We start from the raw sequence: 17,080 nt of genomic DNA, 5'->3' as shown, positions 1-17,080 counted from the left end.
CCCATAGGTGTTTTATTTAGGCGACAAGTGTTTTGTTTTGTTTTGTTTTGTTTTGTTTTTGATGTTTTTCATGACTTGCTGAAATTTGAAAAATGGAGCATTTCCCTTTCTGGCTTCTCTGGAAAAACTGGAAGAACGGGCCACTTTGGTCCCACATATGTCTGCCTGGCAAAGTAGTGGCTGCCCGCTCTGGAGAGGAATGGCAGCTGCAGTTTTCAACAGCTCCACCCCACGCTCTGATTTTCCTAGTTGCTTCTCCCCGTGTAGAAATCTCAGTCACAGCCCTAGATTTACAGTATAGGTGCATTGAATTGCTCGTTTTCTTCAACATAAAGCTTTCTCCTTTTACACCTGCGGAAGTTAACTCCTCCCTCATGCTCAGTTCCCGTCACGTTGCTCCAGGAGCTTTTCTCTGAACCTAAGGTGGACTAAGCGTCCCTTTCTGTATTTCCATGTCGCACCGTACATCCTCTGTCAAATCCCATGCCATATTATAGTCAGTTGAAATGTTTGTGTAATGCTTGAGTTCCTCACAAGACTCACCTCACAAAGCGAGTGACTGGAAATCCTCAGTGCAGATTTCTTAAGCTATTCATTTTATTCATCCATCATTCCGTCAACAACTATGAAAAGGGTGGCGACATTTGACTCCTATCTTAAAAGAAAGAAGTATCACTCGTGAAATACCGCTGGCTCGATGTAGTGTTCATGAGAACTGCAACTCCCATCAGGACTTTCGCGATCCCGGTCCCGAAAGGAGGAAATACAACTTAGGAACTACCACTCCCGTGATGCTCCGCTCCGGCCGCCTGCGCAGAGCCCAGGGCCACGTTGCTTTCGCGGCGCTGGAGCCACGCATCTCAGCCATGGCTTCCGCGGAGTCGCGGCGGATGGGGAATGGCGGCAGTGTCGGGGGCGCCTTCCAACCCTACTTAGACTCCTTGCGGCAGGAGCTACAGCAGAGGGACCCGACGCTGCTGTCAATCGTGGTGGCGCTTCTCGCAGTGCTGCTGACGCTGGGTAAAGAGGTGGCCGGTGGTTTTGGCGGGTTCACGGCGGGCGGGGTCCCGGCTTGGACTCGGCTTGTGCAGATCGCCGACGCCGGGAGGCGAAGGCGTTTGAGGGGCATCTGTAGAGGAGACTAACTTCTTACACCAACCTGCCCTGTTACCTGAAGCAGCGGGAGTAGTGCTGCGTTAAAGAGGATCTCCCGCGACCCTTGGACGTCTTGGTCCTTGGGTGCACGGGTTACTCTTTCTTCATCGGCCCCTGTTATGCCTGAGCGCGTGGTCCTTACCCCCACCCCCTCTTCCTTTTTTTGCTCTTATTACCAAGACTCTCGGGCTCTTTATTCCAAGTTTGTGTCCTGGGAACTGAGAATATATGGTAAGACAAGATTGCACTTGAGGAGTCCACAGTCGGGATGGGGGTGTAGACACAGGAAGGTTGGCAGTTGATAGTGGCTGGCACTCGGTGGAGTCCCTGGACGGTGTTAAATAGGTTACATGTTAGAAGCCTGGGGGCACAACATCCCACTTTTATGGGAATCCAAGAACCGAGATGTCTATTTACACAATTCAGGCCTTCCCACTGTTAACAACAACAAAAACGATTGTAATGGTGGTAAAAATACAATAAAAACTGAGATCCAGCTGAATGAGGTGTTCTGTGGTAGACTTCTGTTAACTTCCCTACCCCAACCGTACAGGCGTACTAGTGATACTACAAGGCATAACTTTGGTTGTTTTTCTCTGTTCCACAGTGTTCTGGAAGTTCATCCGCAGCAGAAGGAGCAGTCAAAGAGCTGTTCTTCTTGTTGGCCTGTGTGACTCTGGGAAAACATTGCTCTTTGTCAGAGTAAATGCTTTGATTTACCTCTCTCCTAAACTTGATAGGCCATCCTAATATTCTTGTGAAAGGAAAGGAGGCTGATGCTGATAACTGGGGAGTTAATTCTTGACTCACTTGAAAAGACTTGAAAAACTTGCTAAGACTCTTGAAAAACTCATAAACTGAGTTTTTTTTCACCATTTCTGTTTTCTTGCACTTGCCAGATACTGACATTTAGTCCTTATCCCATTTAAGGGTTTTATGTAACCCTTCTCTTGTGGTGGCCAAGGATGCCAGAAAAGGTAGAAAGATTAAAGACGGTGATGTCTGTAGGGTGTGTAATTTGTTGTTAACAAACTTTTCTGAGAACTTGTCAAGGAAGGTTTTTAAAAGATTGATTCTTTCACATATTGGACTACTTAGCCATCTTTTCACGAATATTTAATCTTTTTAGTATTTTAAACCGTTTTTTGTTACAGAGCATAGCAGAGGTTTTCTTCTTATTCTTCCTTTTGAGAGGATAAATTATTTCCTTTCTACTACAGAAATACAATTTGCAGTCATTTGTGATGATTAAAAATATGGAATGTTGGTAAATTTGGCCACTAACCATTTGAAACTAGTTTCCCCCACCCCCATCCTTTCATTGTGGAGAGGGGAATGAAGATGCAATTAATTGGATTTTTCTATAAGGAAAAATCAATATAGTCCTTTTCAGTTGTTCCAAGCAATACTCATTTATTTGACCTGACCCATTAGAGAGTTAGAACAAAATTATTTTCTTTATATTTGCTATTTATATATTTACTCTGATCTCCCTCATATTGTTGTTTGTTTTTTTAACAGTTGTTAACTGGCCTTTATAGAGACACTCAGACATCGATCACTGACAGCTCTGCTCTGTACAGAGTCAACAATACCAGGGTAAGGGTTTCCTAGAATGTTGGAAGTCTGACAATTTTACTTTACTTTGGTCTGTCAGGAAAGGACATTTGTAGGATGAATTAGTCTGAGGGTGTAGGTACCATTCATATCTTATTTTTATAGATAAGTAGAGTCCATGTAACACATTCTGCTCTCTGTCATCCAAGCAGCAGATTTAATCATACCATCCCCTGCTTTGTACCTCATGCACACTGATGTTACATCACATTTTACTAGTTTTTGTTTCTTGTCTTTCCAACTTTACCATGAGTTCTTAAGGGTGAGCATTAAGCCTTTTCATTTATATTTTGAATAGGTAATATATGTAATGGGACCAAATTTCAAAAGGTTAAAAAGAATATTCGGTTTGGGACACCTGGGTGGCCCATTCGGTTGAGCGTCTGGCGTCAGCTCAGGTCATAGTCTCGCAGTTCCTGAGTTCAAGCCCTGTATTAATCTCTCTGCTGTCAGCATGGAGCCCACTTTGGGTCTTCTGTCTCCCTCTCTCTCTGCCCCTCCCCCACATGTTCTCTTGCTCTCCTTCTTTCTGTCTCTTTCTCTCTCTCTCTCTCTCAAATAAACAAAAAAAAAAGAATATTAGATGAAAAGTAATTTTGCCTTTCCCATCCCTACTAGGTCTTCTCTTTAGAGGTAATAACTTACCATTTTTCTGTGTACCCTTCAGATGGTCTATGTATATGCAGATATATCTGTGTACCCTTTAATTTTCTCTTAAAGATTTTATTTCTAAGCAGCCTTTTTTTTTTCCATTTATTTATTTTTGAAAGAGAGAGAAACAGAGTGCAAGCAGGAGAGGGGCAGAGAGAGAGGGTGACACAGACTCCAAAGCAGGCTCCAGGCTCTTAGGTGTCAGCACACAGCCTGATGCAGGGCTCGATCCCGCAAACCATGAGATCATGACCTAAGCTGAAGGCGGGCTCTTGACCGACTCAGAGACTCAGGCGCCCCTTTAAGCAATCTTTGTATCCAACCTGGGACTCGAACTCAGTGCCGTGATCAAGAGTTACACGCTCCATCAACTGAGCCAGCCAGGCACCTCAATTTTTTTTTCTTTTTTTTCTAACTACTTATTATTTTTGAGAGAGAGTGTGTGTGTGTGTGTGTGTGTGTGTGTGAGCGAGGGAAGGGTACAGGGAGAGAGACAGAGGATCTGAAGCATGCTCTGTGCTGACAGCAGAGAGACTGATGCAGGGCTCAAACTCACAAACTATGAGATGATGACCTGAGCCAAAGTCGGATGCTTAACTGACTGAGCCACCTGGTGCCCCTTTTTTTCTTTTTAATAGTCTGTTCTGCCCACTGTTTTTGTTTTGTTTGTTTTTGTTTTTTTTTTTTTAAACAATATGATGTGGTTGGGTTGTTTTGTTTTTCTCCCTCATTTGTACACATAGTCTGCCTGGTTGATTTGTGAGTATTTGGCTGTACCATTCAATTAAGTTCTAATTTAGTAAGAGCTCTATTAATGAACAGTTTGTTATAATCTTTATTTTACAATATTGCAATGGCTACCTTAGTATATATGAGTATATTTCAAAAATACCAGTAAGGAATCATGAGAAGGACTTTTTGTGTATCTGTGTAGCCCCAGAATGTGGAAAGTGACTGCCAAGTCGATTGTAATGCATAGGTATTTGGTGAGTGGAGGAAAGGCTAGGTGGCTGGTTGGAGGGGTAGATGTATAGATCGATGAATTAAAGTGGTTATCTTAGAGACCTTTTCTGCTTTTTTGGTGCCTCCAGAATTAAACATTGTAAACAAAGATAAAGAAACATTCTTTTAAATGTCTTACAGATATTTTCTGCACTTTTCAATAACAGCACTCTTTCTAGCCCAGTCATTTTTAAACTCCCAAGATTCTAGGTTTTGAAAGTTTAGGTTTGGGAGATCTTTAATTCTTGGGGCACTTGGGCCAGATTTTTTAAGTGGGATATCCCAGGGTATACTTTAAACCTGTGCTTTTCCAATAGAATAGCCATTGGCCATGTGTGACTATTGAGCACCTCAAATGTGACTAGTCCAAATTGAGGGCTGTTGTAAGTGTAAAGTATACACCAGATCTTGAACTTGGCTTGAGAAAAAAAAAAGTAAAATGGCAACAATTTCTTGGGTTTTTTACTTGTTAAAAAGATATTTTAGATATATTGGGTTAAAATATTTATTAAATTAAATTTACTATATCTTTTTTTAACTTTTTTAATATAGCTTTTGGAAAACTTAACATTACATATGAGGCCTGCATATTTTTATTTGAAAATGTAGAACATTCCTGCCTTCTTTTTCAATCCTTCTCTCCACATCCCCCCCCCCACCCCAGTATGTTTTAGATCTAGTCCCTCTCTCAGTGTATCATTAATATTCTTTCTGAATTGCTTATAGTGGTGTAGTGCTGATTATGAAATGTGGTAGTGGGTCCCAACCTGAGGTCCCTAGACTCTTAACAGAATTTTTTTTTTTTTTTTTTTTTTTTTTTAAGCTAGCACACATATTTTTACCCATAAAAGACTACACAAAGTGACAGGTCATAATCCAGCTGTAATCATGTCAGATCTGTGCATGATACTGACTCCCTCCTGCTGAACAGTGGTTAAGGCTGGCTGTGGATAAGGTAGAACATCGGAGAAAGGTTCCATGGGCCTGATAAGTGTATCAGGATTATACCAGAGAGTCTATGAGCAAGGCCATATCCATATTGAACCTGAGCTCAAGAATGAAGACCTGGAATGAATAGCCCTTAAGTGGGTGCTTAATGAGTCGACTCAGGAGGGACACAACCCCCCCCTCGTTTCCGTGATTGACACAAAATATTGACATTTGGAACAAATAAATGGTGTGTCTTGTCAACAAATATTTAAAAATTAAATTATAGTGGGAATGTAAAGGAATGTTTTGTTGTTACAAAGATTGGGGATCCCTGTAATGGTAACATGCTGTGGTAAAGTGTAGGTCTCCTATTACTTTATTTACTTTGTTAGAATTTACTACTCTTTTCACATGTTTTTGTTTTTATTCATACTGGTATATTTCTCCAGCCTCAGATGGACCACACTTCCATGACTCCCTCACAGGGTCAGGTTTCTTAGGTACCCTTGGAGCATTTATCAAAGTTGTAATTTTACATTTATATATAATTTTGCATTGTGTTGATCTTTCTTTTTTTAGAGTTTATTTATTTTGAGAGCGCATGCCCACAAGAGTGCCTGAGCACTTGAGTGGGGGAGGGGCAGGGAGAGAGAGAATCTCAAGCAGGCTCCAAGCTGTTAGCACAGAGCCCAACGTGGGGCTCAGTCTCCCAAACCAAGAGATCATGACCTCAGCTGAAATTAAGAGTCAGACCCTTAACAGACTGATCCACCCAGGCACCCTGTGTTGATCTTTTATTATATATTATATTATAAACCCTGTTGGAACAGGGATCATGTCTGTTTTTGCTCCCTGTTAAATCCCTGGAGCCTCTACTAATGATTTATAAACAGAAGATGCTTTGTGAACTTTTGTTTGATTCATTAATTATGGTGAACCTTTTTTTGTTCATTAATGAATTGGACACTGTTCTGGTACTTGAAATCTGATATGAAAAGTTTATGTTATGAATGTGAATCAGGACCACAATATTCATTTAATGTTATTGCTGTCATTCTTAGGGTGCTAGCCTGACCTTGATTGATCTCCCTGGCCATGAGAGCTTGAGACTTCAATTCTTAGAGCGTTTTAAGGCTTCAGCCAGGTAAGTAGGATTTAGAGTGAACTTGCCTGAATCTATATATCAAGGTCACCCATATTTGCTCTGGTGGTATTCAGGAGGCAGCCTGGTGCCCTGCCAAGGAAAGCATAGACCCTGGGGTCAACCATTTCTGGTTTGCAAGCCCACCTTTACTAGTTTTTATGAGGATTGTATGAGATAATGTTTGAAAGTGTTTCTCAAGAGTGTTCAGAAAGTGTTAACACTTACCATGTTAATAAAATTTTCATTTCCTTTGAGGACAAATGGTAATTACATGTAGAGCTATTAAAATCTGAAAAAGGAATTTTAAAGCTAGGTGAAATCCTAGAAGTTATTTAAATCCAACATTATATATTTCTGTTCTTAAATTACCCAAATTTAATGTCCTAGTGTTACTCTTATTTCCTGAAATTCTTGTGCTGTAGTTGAAGATGCTTTATTCTTGTTTTGTCTCTCACACTGGTGAAAACTTACGAGGGAAATATAACACATTTCATTGATTTTTTTTTTTAATACCACATTTCATTGATTTTAAGACATTTTATTATCTATGAAATTAGAATGAATGCTTTTTATGGTTGTTTGTGTCATAGTTTAATTGGCAGTATTTTTCTCTTTCTTAGTTGTACCTGAAATAAGAATGTGTCTTTTAATTGAGGAATCTTAGGTTTGATGGAATGTGATAGTTATTTCTTTCATTATTTATGAAGATGTCTTGACTTTTATTTTGTTGTTTCTTCCTTGCCCACAAGATGGTGATGATGAGCAGTCTATCATGGATGAGACTGTTGTGTGAATTTTTTAAAAAATAAACTTTTTTAGAGCAGTTTTTGGTTCAGAGCAAAATTGAGCAACAGATGTAGAGATTTCCCGTATTACATCCCCCTGCCCCTGAGCCAGCATATGCACAGCCTTCCTTGTTATAAGCACCCTCCACCAGAATGTTCATTTGTTACAATTGATGAAGCTACACTGACACATCGTAATCATTCTGAGTCTGTGTGGTTTTTTTTTAATGTTTATTTTTGTGAGAGACAGAGAGTGAGTGAGCGAACTAGCGAGTGAGAGAGGGGCAGGGAGAGAAGGAGACACAGAATCTGAAGCAGGCTCCAGGCTCTGAGCTATCAGCACAGAGCCTGATTCTGGACTCGAACCTACGGACTGTGAGATCATGACCTGAGCTAAAGTTAGACATTTAACCGACTGAGCCACCCAGGTGCCCCTGAGTCTGTGTTTTGCATTAGGATTCACTCTTGGTGTACATTCTACAGATTTGAACAAATGTGTAATGACGTGTATTCACCATTGACAGTATCATACAGAGTATTTTCACCATCCTAAAAATCTTCCGTGTTATGCTAATTCATCCCTCTCTGTCCACTAATCCCTGAAAACTACTCATCTTTTTTATAGTTCCCATAGCTTTGCCTTTTCTAGAGTGTCATATAATTGGAATCATACAGTATGTAGACTTTCAGGGTGGCTTCTTCTACTTACTAATATATATTCACGTTGCTTCCATATTTTTTCATTGTGTGATAGTTCATTTCTTATTAATGCTGAATAGTGTGTCATTATCTGGATGTAAACAGTTTATCCTTTCACCTGCCTAACGACTTCTTGGTTGGTATAAAAATCGCGTGTAGGTTTTTGTGTGGACATTAGTTTTTGGGTGAATATCAAGGAGTGCAATTGAAGAATTATATGGTAAGAGTATGTTTAGCTTTGCGAGAAATTGCCAAACTGTCTTTCAAAGTCGCTGCACCATTTTGCATTCTCACCAGCGATAAACCAGAGTTCTTGTTGCTCTTCATCCTGACCAGCCTTTAGTGTCAGTGTTATAGATTTTAGCTGTTCTAATACATAGGTAGTAATACCTAACTGCTTTAAGTTGCATTTCCATGAAGACGTTGATATGATGTGGAACATCTTTTCATGTACTTATTTGCTCTCTATAAATCTTGTTTGGGGAGGTGTCTATAAAAGTTCCTTGACCTATTTTTAAATGGAGTTATAAGAGTTTTTTTATATATTTTGGATAACAGTCCTTTATCAGATCTATCTTTTGCAAATACTTCCTACCAGTCTATGGCTCATTCTTCTGATGCTGACGTTTGTGGAGCAGAAATTTGTATCTTTCAATAAAAGATCAGTTTATTGATCTTTTTTCATGGATTGTGCCTTTAGGGTTGTATCTAGAAAATCATTGCCAGACCCAAGATATCTTGATTTTCTCCCGTGTTCTCTCTGAGGAGTTTTGTGCTTTTGTGGTTTACACTTAGGTATGTGATCCATTTTGAGCTAATTTTTCTGAAAAGTATACAGCCTATATTTATTCATTGTATGTATTCATATTTTTGCATGTGGGTGTTTAGCTGTTCCAGCATCATTTGTTGAAAAGATTATCTTTGTTTTGTTGTACAGATCTTACTTGACTTATGATAGGATTATATTCTGATAAACCCATAGTAAATTGAAAATGCATCTAATACACCTACCGAATGTCATAGCTTAGCCTAGCCTGCCTTAAATGTGTTCAGAACACCTAGATTAGCCTACAGTTCATCAAAATCATCTAACACAAAGTCTATAATAAAAGTGTTGAAAATCTTAATGTAACTTGTTGAAATCTGTAGTAAAAGTGAAAAACAGACTGGTTCTGTGTATTGGTTATTTACCTTTGCAGTCGAGTGCCTGACTGGGAGCTGTGGCTCGTTGCTGCTGCCCGGTATCACAAGAGATTGTTCTGCATATTGCCAGCCCAGGAAAAGATTAAAATTCAAAATTTGGAGTCTGGTTTTTACTGAATGCGTATTGTTTTCACACCTTTGTAAAGTAAAAAAAAATGTTGTAAGTTGAACCATTGTAAGTCAGGGACCATCTGTATTGCCCTTGACTATATTAATGGACTTCGTTCTTTTGATCTCTGTTTTCATCAGGACCTGCTGTCTTGGTTAACTAAAGCTTTATAGTAAGTTGGGCAGAGTCAGTCCTCCAGCTTTGTTCTTCATTATTATGTTCGCTATTCTGGGTCTTCTGCCTCTCCATATAAACTGTAGAATGTGTCAGTATCCATGGAATAGGTTGCTGAGGTTTTGATTGGATTTAATTGTATCTATAGATTGAGTTGGGAAGAAGAGACATTTTGAAACTGTTTATTCTTCGTATCCATGATTGTGGAATGTCTCTGTTTATCTAGTTACACTTTGATTCTGTTGATCAGTTTTGTAGTTTTCCTGATACAGATCTTGACATATTTTATTAGACTTATACCAAAGGTTCATTTGCGGTGGGGGGGGGGGGTGGTGCGGATGATAATGGTATTGTGTTTTTAATATTTTGTTGTTGTTATGATTGTTGTTTTTTTTTTTACTGCTTTAGGATATGAAAGCCTCTCTCTAGAAAGGATTCATATTTCCTCCTGTTGGGAGCCCTAGGGGTTCATGGAGTCTGGCCCATTTTTTTATTTTATTTTATTTTTTTTCTCAATTAGCCTCTTTATTTTAAAGAAAGGCGGGGGGGGGGGGTGCATTTCTGCCTCCATTGTATGGTTCTTGCCCCATTTGTTTCTTGACATTTTGCTTCTCATATACTGTTACTCATATGAAAGAAGCTAATATTTGATAAGTATTAACTTTCTAGAAGATAATTTTTTATAGTTATTTTTAAATTTATATCCACATTAGTTAGCATATAGTGCAACAATGATTTCAGGAGTAGCTTCCTTAATGCCCCTTACCCATTTAGCCCATCCCCTTTCCACAACCCCTCCAGTAACCCTCTGTTTATTCTCTATATTTAAGAGTCTCTTATGTTTTGTTCCTCTCCCTGTTTTTATGTTATTTGTGCTTCCCTTCCCTTACATTCATCTGTTTTGTATCTTAAATTCCTCATGAGTGAAGTCATATATTTGTCTTTCTCTGACTAATTTCACTTAGCATAATACTCTCTAGTTCCAACCACTTTGTTGCAAGTGGCAAGATTTCATTCTTTTTGATTGCTGAGTAATAGTCCATCCTATATATATATACCGCATCTTCTTTATCCATTCCTCAGTGGACATTTGGGCTTTTTCCATACTTTGGCTATTGTTGATATTGCTGCTGTAAACATTGGGGTACATGTGCCCCTTCGAAACAGCACACCTGTATCCTTTGGATAAATACCTAGTAGTGCAATTGCTGGGTCATAGAGTAGTTCTATTTTTAATTTTTTAAGGAACCTCCATACTGTTTTCCAGAGTGGCTGCACCAGTTTGCATTCCCACCAGCAGTGCAAAAGAGATCCTCTTTCTCCACATTCTTGCCAACATCTGTCATTGCCTGGGTTGTTAATGTTAGCCATTCTGACAGGTGTGAGGTGGTATCTCACTGTGGTTTGGATTTGTATTTCCCTGATGATGAGTGATGTTGAGCCTTTTTTCATGTGTCAGTTGTCCATCTGGATATCTTCTTTGGAGAAGTGTCTCTTCATGTCTTCTGCCCATTTCTTCACTGGATTATTTGTTTTTTTGGGTGTTGAGTTTGATAAATTCTTCGTAGATTTTGGATACTAACCCTTTATCTGATACATTGTTTGCAAATATCTTCTCCCATTCTGTCAGTTGCCTTTTAGTTTTGCTGATTGTTTCCTTCGCTGTGCAGAAGTTTTTTATTTTGATGAGGTCCCAATAGTTCATTTTTGCTTTTGATTCCCTAGCCTCTGGGAGGTGTTGAGTAGGAAGTTGCTGTGGCTGAGGTCAGAGAGGTTTTTGCCTGCTTTCTCCTCTAGGATTTTGATGGCTTCCTATCTTACGTTTAGGTCTTTCATCCATTTTGAGTTTATTTTTGTGTCTGGTGTAAGAAAGTGGTCCAGGTTCATTTTTCTGCATGTCACTGTCCAGTTTTCCCAGCACCATTTGCTGAAGAGACTGTCTTTATTCCATTGGATATTCTTTCTTGCTTTGTCAAAGATGAGTTGGCCATACACTTGTGGGTCCATTTCTGGGTTGTCCTGTTCCGTTGATCTGAGTGTCTCTTATTGTGCCAGTAGTGTACTGTCTTGATGATTACAGCTTTGTAATACAGCTTGATGTCCTGGATTGTGATGCCTCCAGCTTCGGGTTTTGTTTTGTTTTGTTTTGTTTTGTTTTGTTTTGTTTTTTGTTTTTATTTTAACATTTATTTATTATTATTTTTTTTGAGACAGAGAGAGACAGAGCATGAGCAGAGGAGGGGCAGAGAGAGAGGGAGATACAGAATCTGAAACAGGCTCCAGGCTCTGAGCTGCCAGCACAGAGCCCGACACGGGGCTCGAACTCACGAGCTGCGAGATCATGACCTGAGCCGTAGTCGGACGCTCAACCGACTGAGCCACCCAGGCGCCCCGAGCTTCGGTTTTCTTTTTCAAGATTGCTTTGGCTATTCAGGGTCTTTTCTGGTTCTGTACAAATTTTAGGATTCTTTGTTGTAGCTCTGAAGAATGCTGGTGTTATTTTGATAGGGATTGCATTGAATTGCATTGTAGATTGCTTTGGGTAGTGTTGACATTTTAACAATATTCTTCCTATCTGGGAGCATGGAATATTTTTCCTTTTTTGTGTGTGTCTTCTTCAATTTCTTTCACAAGCCTTCTATAGTTTTCAGTGTATAGATTTTTCACCTCTTTGGTGAAATTTATCCTGAGGTATTTTATGGTTTTTGGTGCATTTGTAAATGGGATCGATTCCTTGATTTCTCTTTCTGTTGTTTCATTATTGGTGTATCGGAATGCAACCAATTTCTCTGCATTGATTTTATATCCTGCGACTTTGCTCAATTCATGGGTCAGTTCTAGCAGTTTTTTGGTGGAATCTTTGGGTTTTCCACAAGAATATCATGTCATCTGCGAAGAGTGAAAGTTTAACCTCCTCCTGACCAATTTGGATGCCTTTTATTTCTTTGTGTTGTCTGATTGCTGAGGCTAAGACTTCCAATACTGTGTTGAATAACAGTGGCAAGAATGGACATCCCTGTTATGTTCCTGACCTTAGGGGGAAAGCTCTCAGTTTTTCCCCCCGTTGAGGATGATATTAGTGTTGGGTTGTTCATATATGGCTTTTATGATCTTGAGGTATGATCCTTCTATCCCTACTTTCTTGAGGGTTTTTATCAAGAAAGGATGCTGTATTCTGTCAAATGCTTTCTCTGTATCTATTGAGAGGATCATATGCTTCTCATTTCTTTTATTGATGTGATGTATCACATTGATTGTTTTGCAGATATTGAACCAGCCCTGACGCCCAGGTGTAAATTCCACTTGGGGTCGTGGTGAATAATTCTTTTCATGTATTGTTGGATCCAGTTCGCTAGTATCTTGTTGAGGATTTTTGCATCCATGTTCATTAGGGAAATTGGTCTGTAGCTCTCCTTTTTAGTGGGGTCTTTGGTTTTGGAATCAAAGTAATGCTGGCTTCATAGAAAGAGTTTGGAAGTTTTCTTTCAATTTCTATTTTTTGGAACAGCTTCAAGAGAATAGGTGTTAACTCTTCTTTAAATGTTTGGTAGAGGGGTGCCTGGGTGGCTCAGTTGGTTGAGCGACCAACTGTGGCTCAGGTCATGATCTCACAGTTTGTGAGTTCGAGCCCCGCATCGGGCTCTGTGCTGACAGCTCAGAGCCTGCTTCTGATTCTGTGTCTCTCTCTCTGCCCCTTCCCCACTCATGCTCTGTCTCTCTCTGTCTCAGAAATAAATAAACATAAAAAAAAAAAAATGTTTGGTAGAATTCCTCTGGAAAGCCATCTGGCCCTGGACTCTTGTTTTTTGGGGGATTTTTTATTACTAATTCTATTTCTTTACTGGTTATGGGTCTGTTTAAATTTTCTATTTCTAACTGTTTCAGTTTTGGTAGTTTATATATTTCTAGGAATTTGTCCATTTCTTCCAGATTGCCCATTTTATTGGTGTATAATTGCTTGTAATATTCTCTTATTGTTTGTATTTCTGCTGTGTTGGTTGTGATCTCTCCTCTTTCACTCTTGCTTTTATTTATTTGGGTCCTTTCCTTTTTCTTTTTGATAAAAGTGGCTAGGGTTTATCAATATTGTTAATTCTTTCAAAGAACCAGCTTCTGGTTTCCTTGATCTGTTTTTTTTTTTGTTTGTTTTTTGTTTTTGTTTTTTTTTTGGTTTCCATGGCATTGATTTCTGCTCTAATCTTTATTATTTCCTGTCATCTGCTGGTTTGGGGTTTTATTTGCTGTGCTTTTTCCAGCTCTTCAAGGTGTAAGGTTAGGTTGTGTATCTGAGACCTTTCTTCCTTCTTTAGGAAGGCCTGGATTGCTATATACTCCCCTCTTATGACTGCCTTTGCTGCATCCCAGAGGTTTTGGGCTGTGGTGTTATCATTTTCATTGGCTTCCATGTACTTTTTAATTTCCTCTTTAACTTCTTGGTTAGCCCATTCATTCTTTAGTAAGATAGTCTTTAGTCTCCAAGTTTTGTTATCTTTCCACATTTTTTCTTGTGGTTGATTTTGAGTTTCACAGCGTTGTGGTTGAAATATGCATAGTATGATCTCAATCTTTTTGTACTTGTTGAGGGCTGATTTGTGACCCCGTATGTGATCTATTCTGGAGAATGTTCCATGTGCATTGGAGAAGAATGTGTATTCTGCTGCTTTAGGATGAAATGTTCTGAATATATCTGTTAAGTCCATCTGGTCCAATGTGTCATTTAAAGCCATTGTTTCCTTGTTGATTTTCTGTTTAGTTGATCTGACCATTGTTGTAAATGGGGTGTTGAAGTCCCCTACTATTATGGTATTATTATCAATGAGTTTCTTTATGTTTGTGATTAGTTGATTTATATATTTAGGTGTTTCATGTTTGGAACATAAACGTTTACAATTGTTACATCTTCTTGGTGAATAGACCCCTTAATTATGATATAAAGACCTTCTTCATCTGTTGTTACAGTCTTTATTTTAAAGTCTAGATTGTTTGATGTAAGTATTGCTAGTCCAGCTTTCTTTTGGCGACCATTAGCATGATAGATGGTTCTTCATCCCCTTACTTTCAGTCTGAAGGTGTCTTTAGGTCTAAAGTGGGTCTCTTATAAACAGCATATAGATGGATCTCATTTTCTTATCTACTCTGTCTTTTGATTGAAGCATTTAGACAATTGACATTTAGAGTGAGTACTGAAAGGTATGAATTTATTGCCATTATGTTGCCTGTAGAGTTGGAGTTTCTGGTGTGTTTTCTGGCCCTTTCTAGTCTTTGTTGCTTTGGGTCTATTTTTTTTTCCTCTTTTCTCCCTTCAGAAAGTCCCCCTTAAAATTTCTTGCAGGGCTGGTTTAGTGGTCACAAACTCCTTTAATCTTTGTTTGTCTGGGAAACTTTTTATCTCTCCTTCTATTTTGAATGACAGCTTTGCTGGATAAAGAATTCTTGCTTGCCTATTTTTCCAGTTCAGTACATTGAATATATCCTGCCACTCCTTGTAGTCTGCCAAGTTTCTGTGGATAGGTCTGCTGCAAACCTGATCTGTCTTCCCTTGTAGGTTAAGGACTTTTTTTCCCTTGCTGCTTTCATGATTCTCTCCTTGCCTGAGTATTTTGTGAATTTGACTATGATATGCCTTGTAGATGGTCTGTTTTTGTTGAATCTAATGGGAGTCCTCTGTGCTTCCTGGATTTTGATGTCTGTGTCTTTCCCCAGGTTAGGAAAGTTTTCTACTATGATTTGCTCACATAACCCTTCTACCCCTTTTTCTCTCACTTCATCTTCTGGGACTCATATGATTCTGATGTTCCTTTTAAATGAGTCACTGATTTCTGTAATTCTTCAATCATGCTCTTTTGACTTAGTCTCCCTCTTTTTTTCTGCTTCACTGTTCTCCATAGGTTTGTCCTCTGTGTCGTTGATTCACTGCTCTGGTTCATCCATCCTTGCCACCATGGCAACCATTCGAGATTGCAGCTCAGTTATAGCATTTTTTATTTCATCCTGACTGGTTTTGCTTCTTTTATCTCCACAGAAAGGGATTCTAACCTATTTTCGACCCCAGCCAGTATTCTTATGATCATGATTCTGCATTCTGGTTCAGACATCTTGCTTGTATCTGTGTTGATTAAGTCCCTGGCTGTCATTTCTTACTGTTCTTTCTTTTGGGGTGAATTCCTTCGTTTTGTCATTTTGAAGGAAGAAAAGGAATTAATAAAAATTAAAACATATAAAAATTAAAAACAACACAAAAATATCAAAGGATACTAGATGCTATATCTGTTTTGGTCTGGTTGTTGAAAGGAGCTTGGTATATTAGAGAAAAAAGACAAAGATTAAAAAGAAAACATTTGAAAAAATGAACACAATAAAATAGAATACAATAAAATGATGGAAGGAAAATAGAATTTTAAAAATTTACCAAAAAGTCAAAACTATAGTAAACAAAAGAAAAAATCTTTTCAATAAAAACAAAATAAAAATAAGTATTTTCTCTTTCTGTATTTAAGAATAAGAAAACAAAAAAAGAAAAAAAATTGAATAGATGGATCAGTGAAGAAAATACAATTGAAATTACATTGGTTTCCCCTAGAAGTCAAACTAGGAAGCACTTTATAGTCTGTAAACTAAGCATGCAGAGACTTGTGGTGATCCTCCTGAGGCCAGTTGGCCCAGTTGGATGGGGCCTAGTGTAACAACTCCATTCTCCACTAGGTGGTGCTGCTTAGCTTACTGGGGTAGATCGTTGTGGCGCATGTAGGCATGTATGTGCATGCGTGGGAGGAGTGAAAATGGCATCATCCAGCTACTCAGTCTGTAGTATCAGAACTCTGTTCTCTCCCCGACCATCAGTTAAGCCTCCCTCCTTTGTCTCTGGCTCCTGTGCACTTCCCGTGTTTACACTGTCCGTGACCAAACTGTCAGGCTTCTAGGTGGCACCTTCCTCCTGAGCTTTATCTAAGGTGGGCTGTGTTTCCCAATCCCTCACTTTTGAGGGACTGCAGCTTTGACCCGTTCTGTCTGGGGAGGGTCTCATTGAGCAATGGCCAGGTGCCTGCCCACCCCCAGGAACTTTCGGGAGACTGTGCTGCTGCCAGATGCCCAGAGACTGTGGCTGGGTGCCATCCCACCCCAGAAGAAGTTCGTGTGATCATCTAGCAGCAGAGTTTCAGGGATTATGGTAAATCACAACACACATTTGGCACCAGATTTTCCCCTTTATGCCCTTGTCCCAACACCAATGAATGTGGTTATTCTCTGGGGTCTGCTAGGACCTTTGCCTGTGGGGAGGCCGCACAGCCTCTACCAAATGTCCTCCCAGGAGGGGAACTGCCTCTCCACATGTGGCCCAAGGATCCCTTGGACCTCACTCTCTGCTCCTGGGAATTCACTCTTCCCACCGGAGCACTGCCAGGTATTGAGCTGCGGAGTTTCAGACTCTGTGCTCCCCCTGTCTTAATGGAATTTAACCCCCCTCTTTTCTCCTTTCTCCCTTCTTTGTTCAGTCCCTCGCAGACTCTTCCTTTTCTCCCCAACTGCTTTTGTGGGGGGGGGTTGCTTTCCCATAGTCTCCCCCTGTCCCTGTCCTCTCTCCACAAGCAAAAACAGCTCCCTGCCTTCTGT

The 17,080-nt window shown here is 39.6% G+C and overlaps 1 protein-coding gene across 1 annotated transcript in view; it reads left to right on the top strand.

Annotated features, from left to right (window-relative positions):
* Positions 1–791: 791 nt before the first annotated feature.
* SRPRB (SRP receptor subunit beta) overlaps positions 792–17,080 on the top strand; it is a 28,482-nt gene continuing 12,193 nt past the window's right edge. The window contains exons 1-3 of the mRNA XM_023260185.1: positions 792–1,116; positions 1,763–1,857; positions 6,417–6,499. Of these exons, the coding sequence (XP_023115953.1) occupies positions 792–1,116; positions 1,763–1,857; positions 6,417–6,499 (503 nt within the window). The remainder of the gene's footprint in view (positions 1,117–1,762; positions 1,858–6,416; positions 6,500–17,080) is intronic.

Source organism: Felis catus, chromosome C2 (assembly GCF_018350175.1).
Source record: "Felis catus isolate Fca126 chromosome C2, F.catus_Fca126_mat1.0, whole genome shotgun sequence".
Lineage (NCBI taxonomy): Eukaryota > Metazoa > Chordata > Mammalia > Carnivora > Felidae > Felis > Felis catus.
This window is presented reverse-complemented; position numbering and strand designations above follow the sequence as displayed.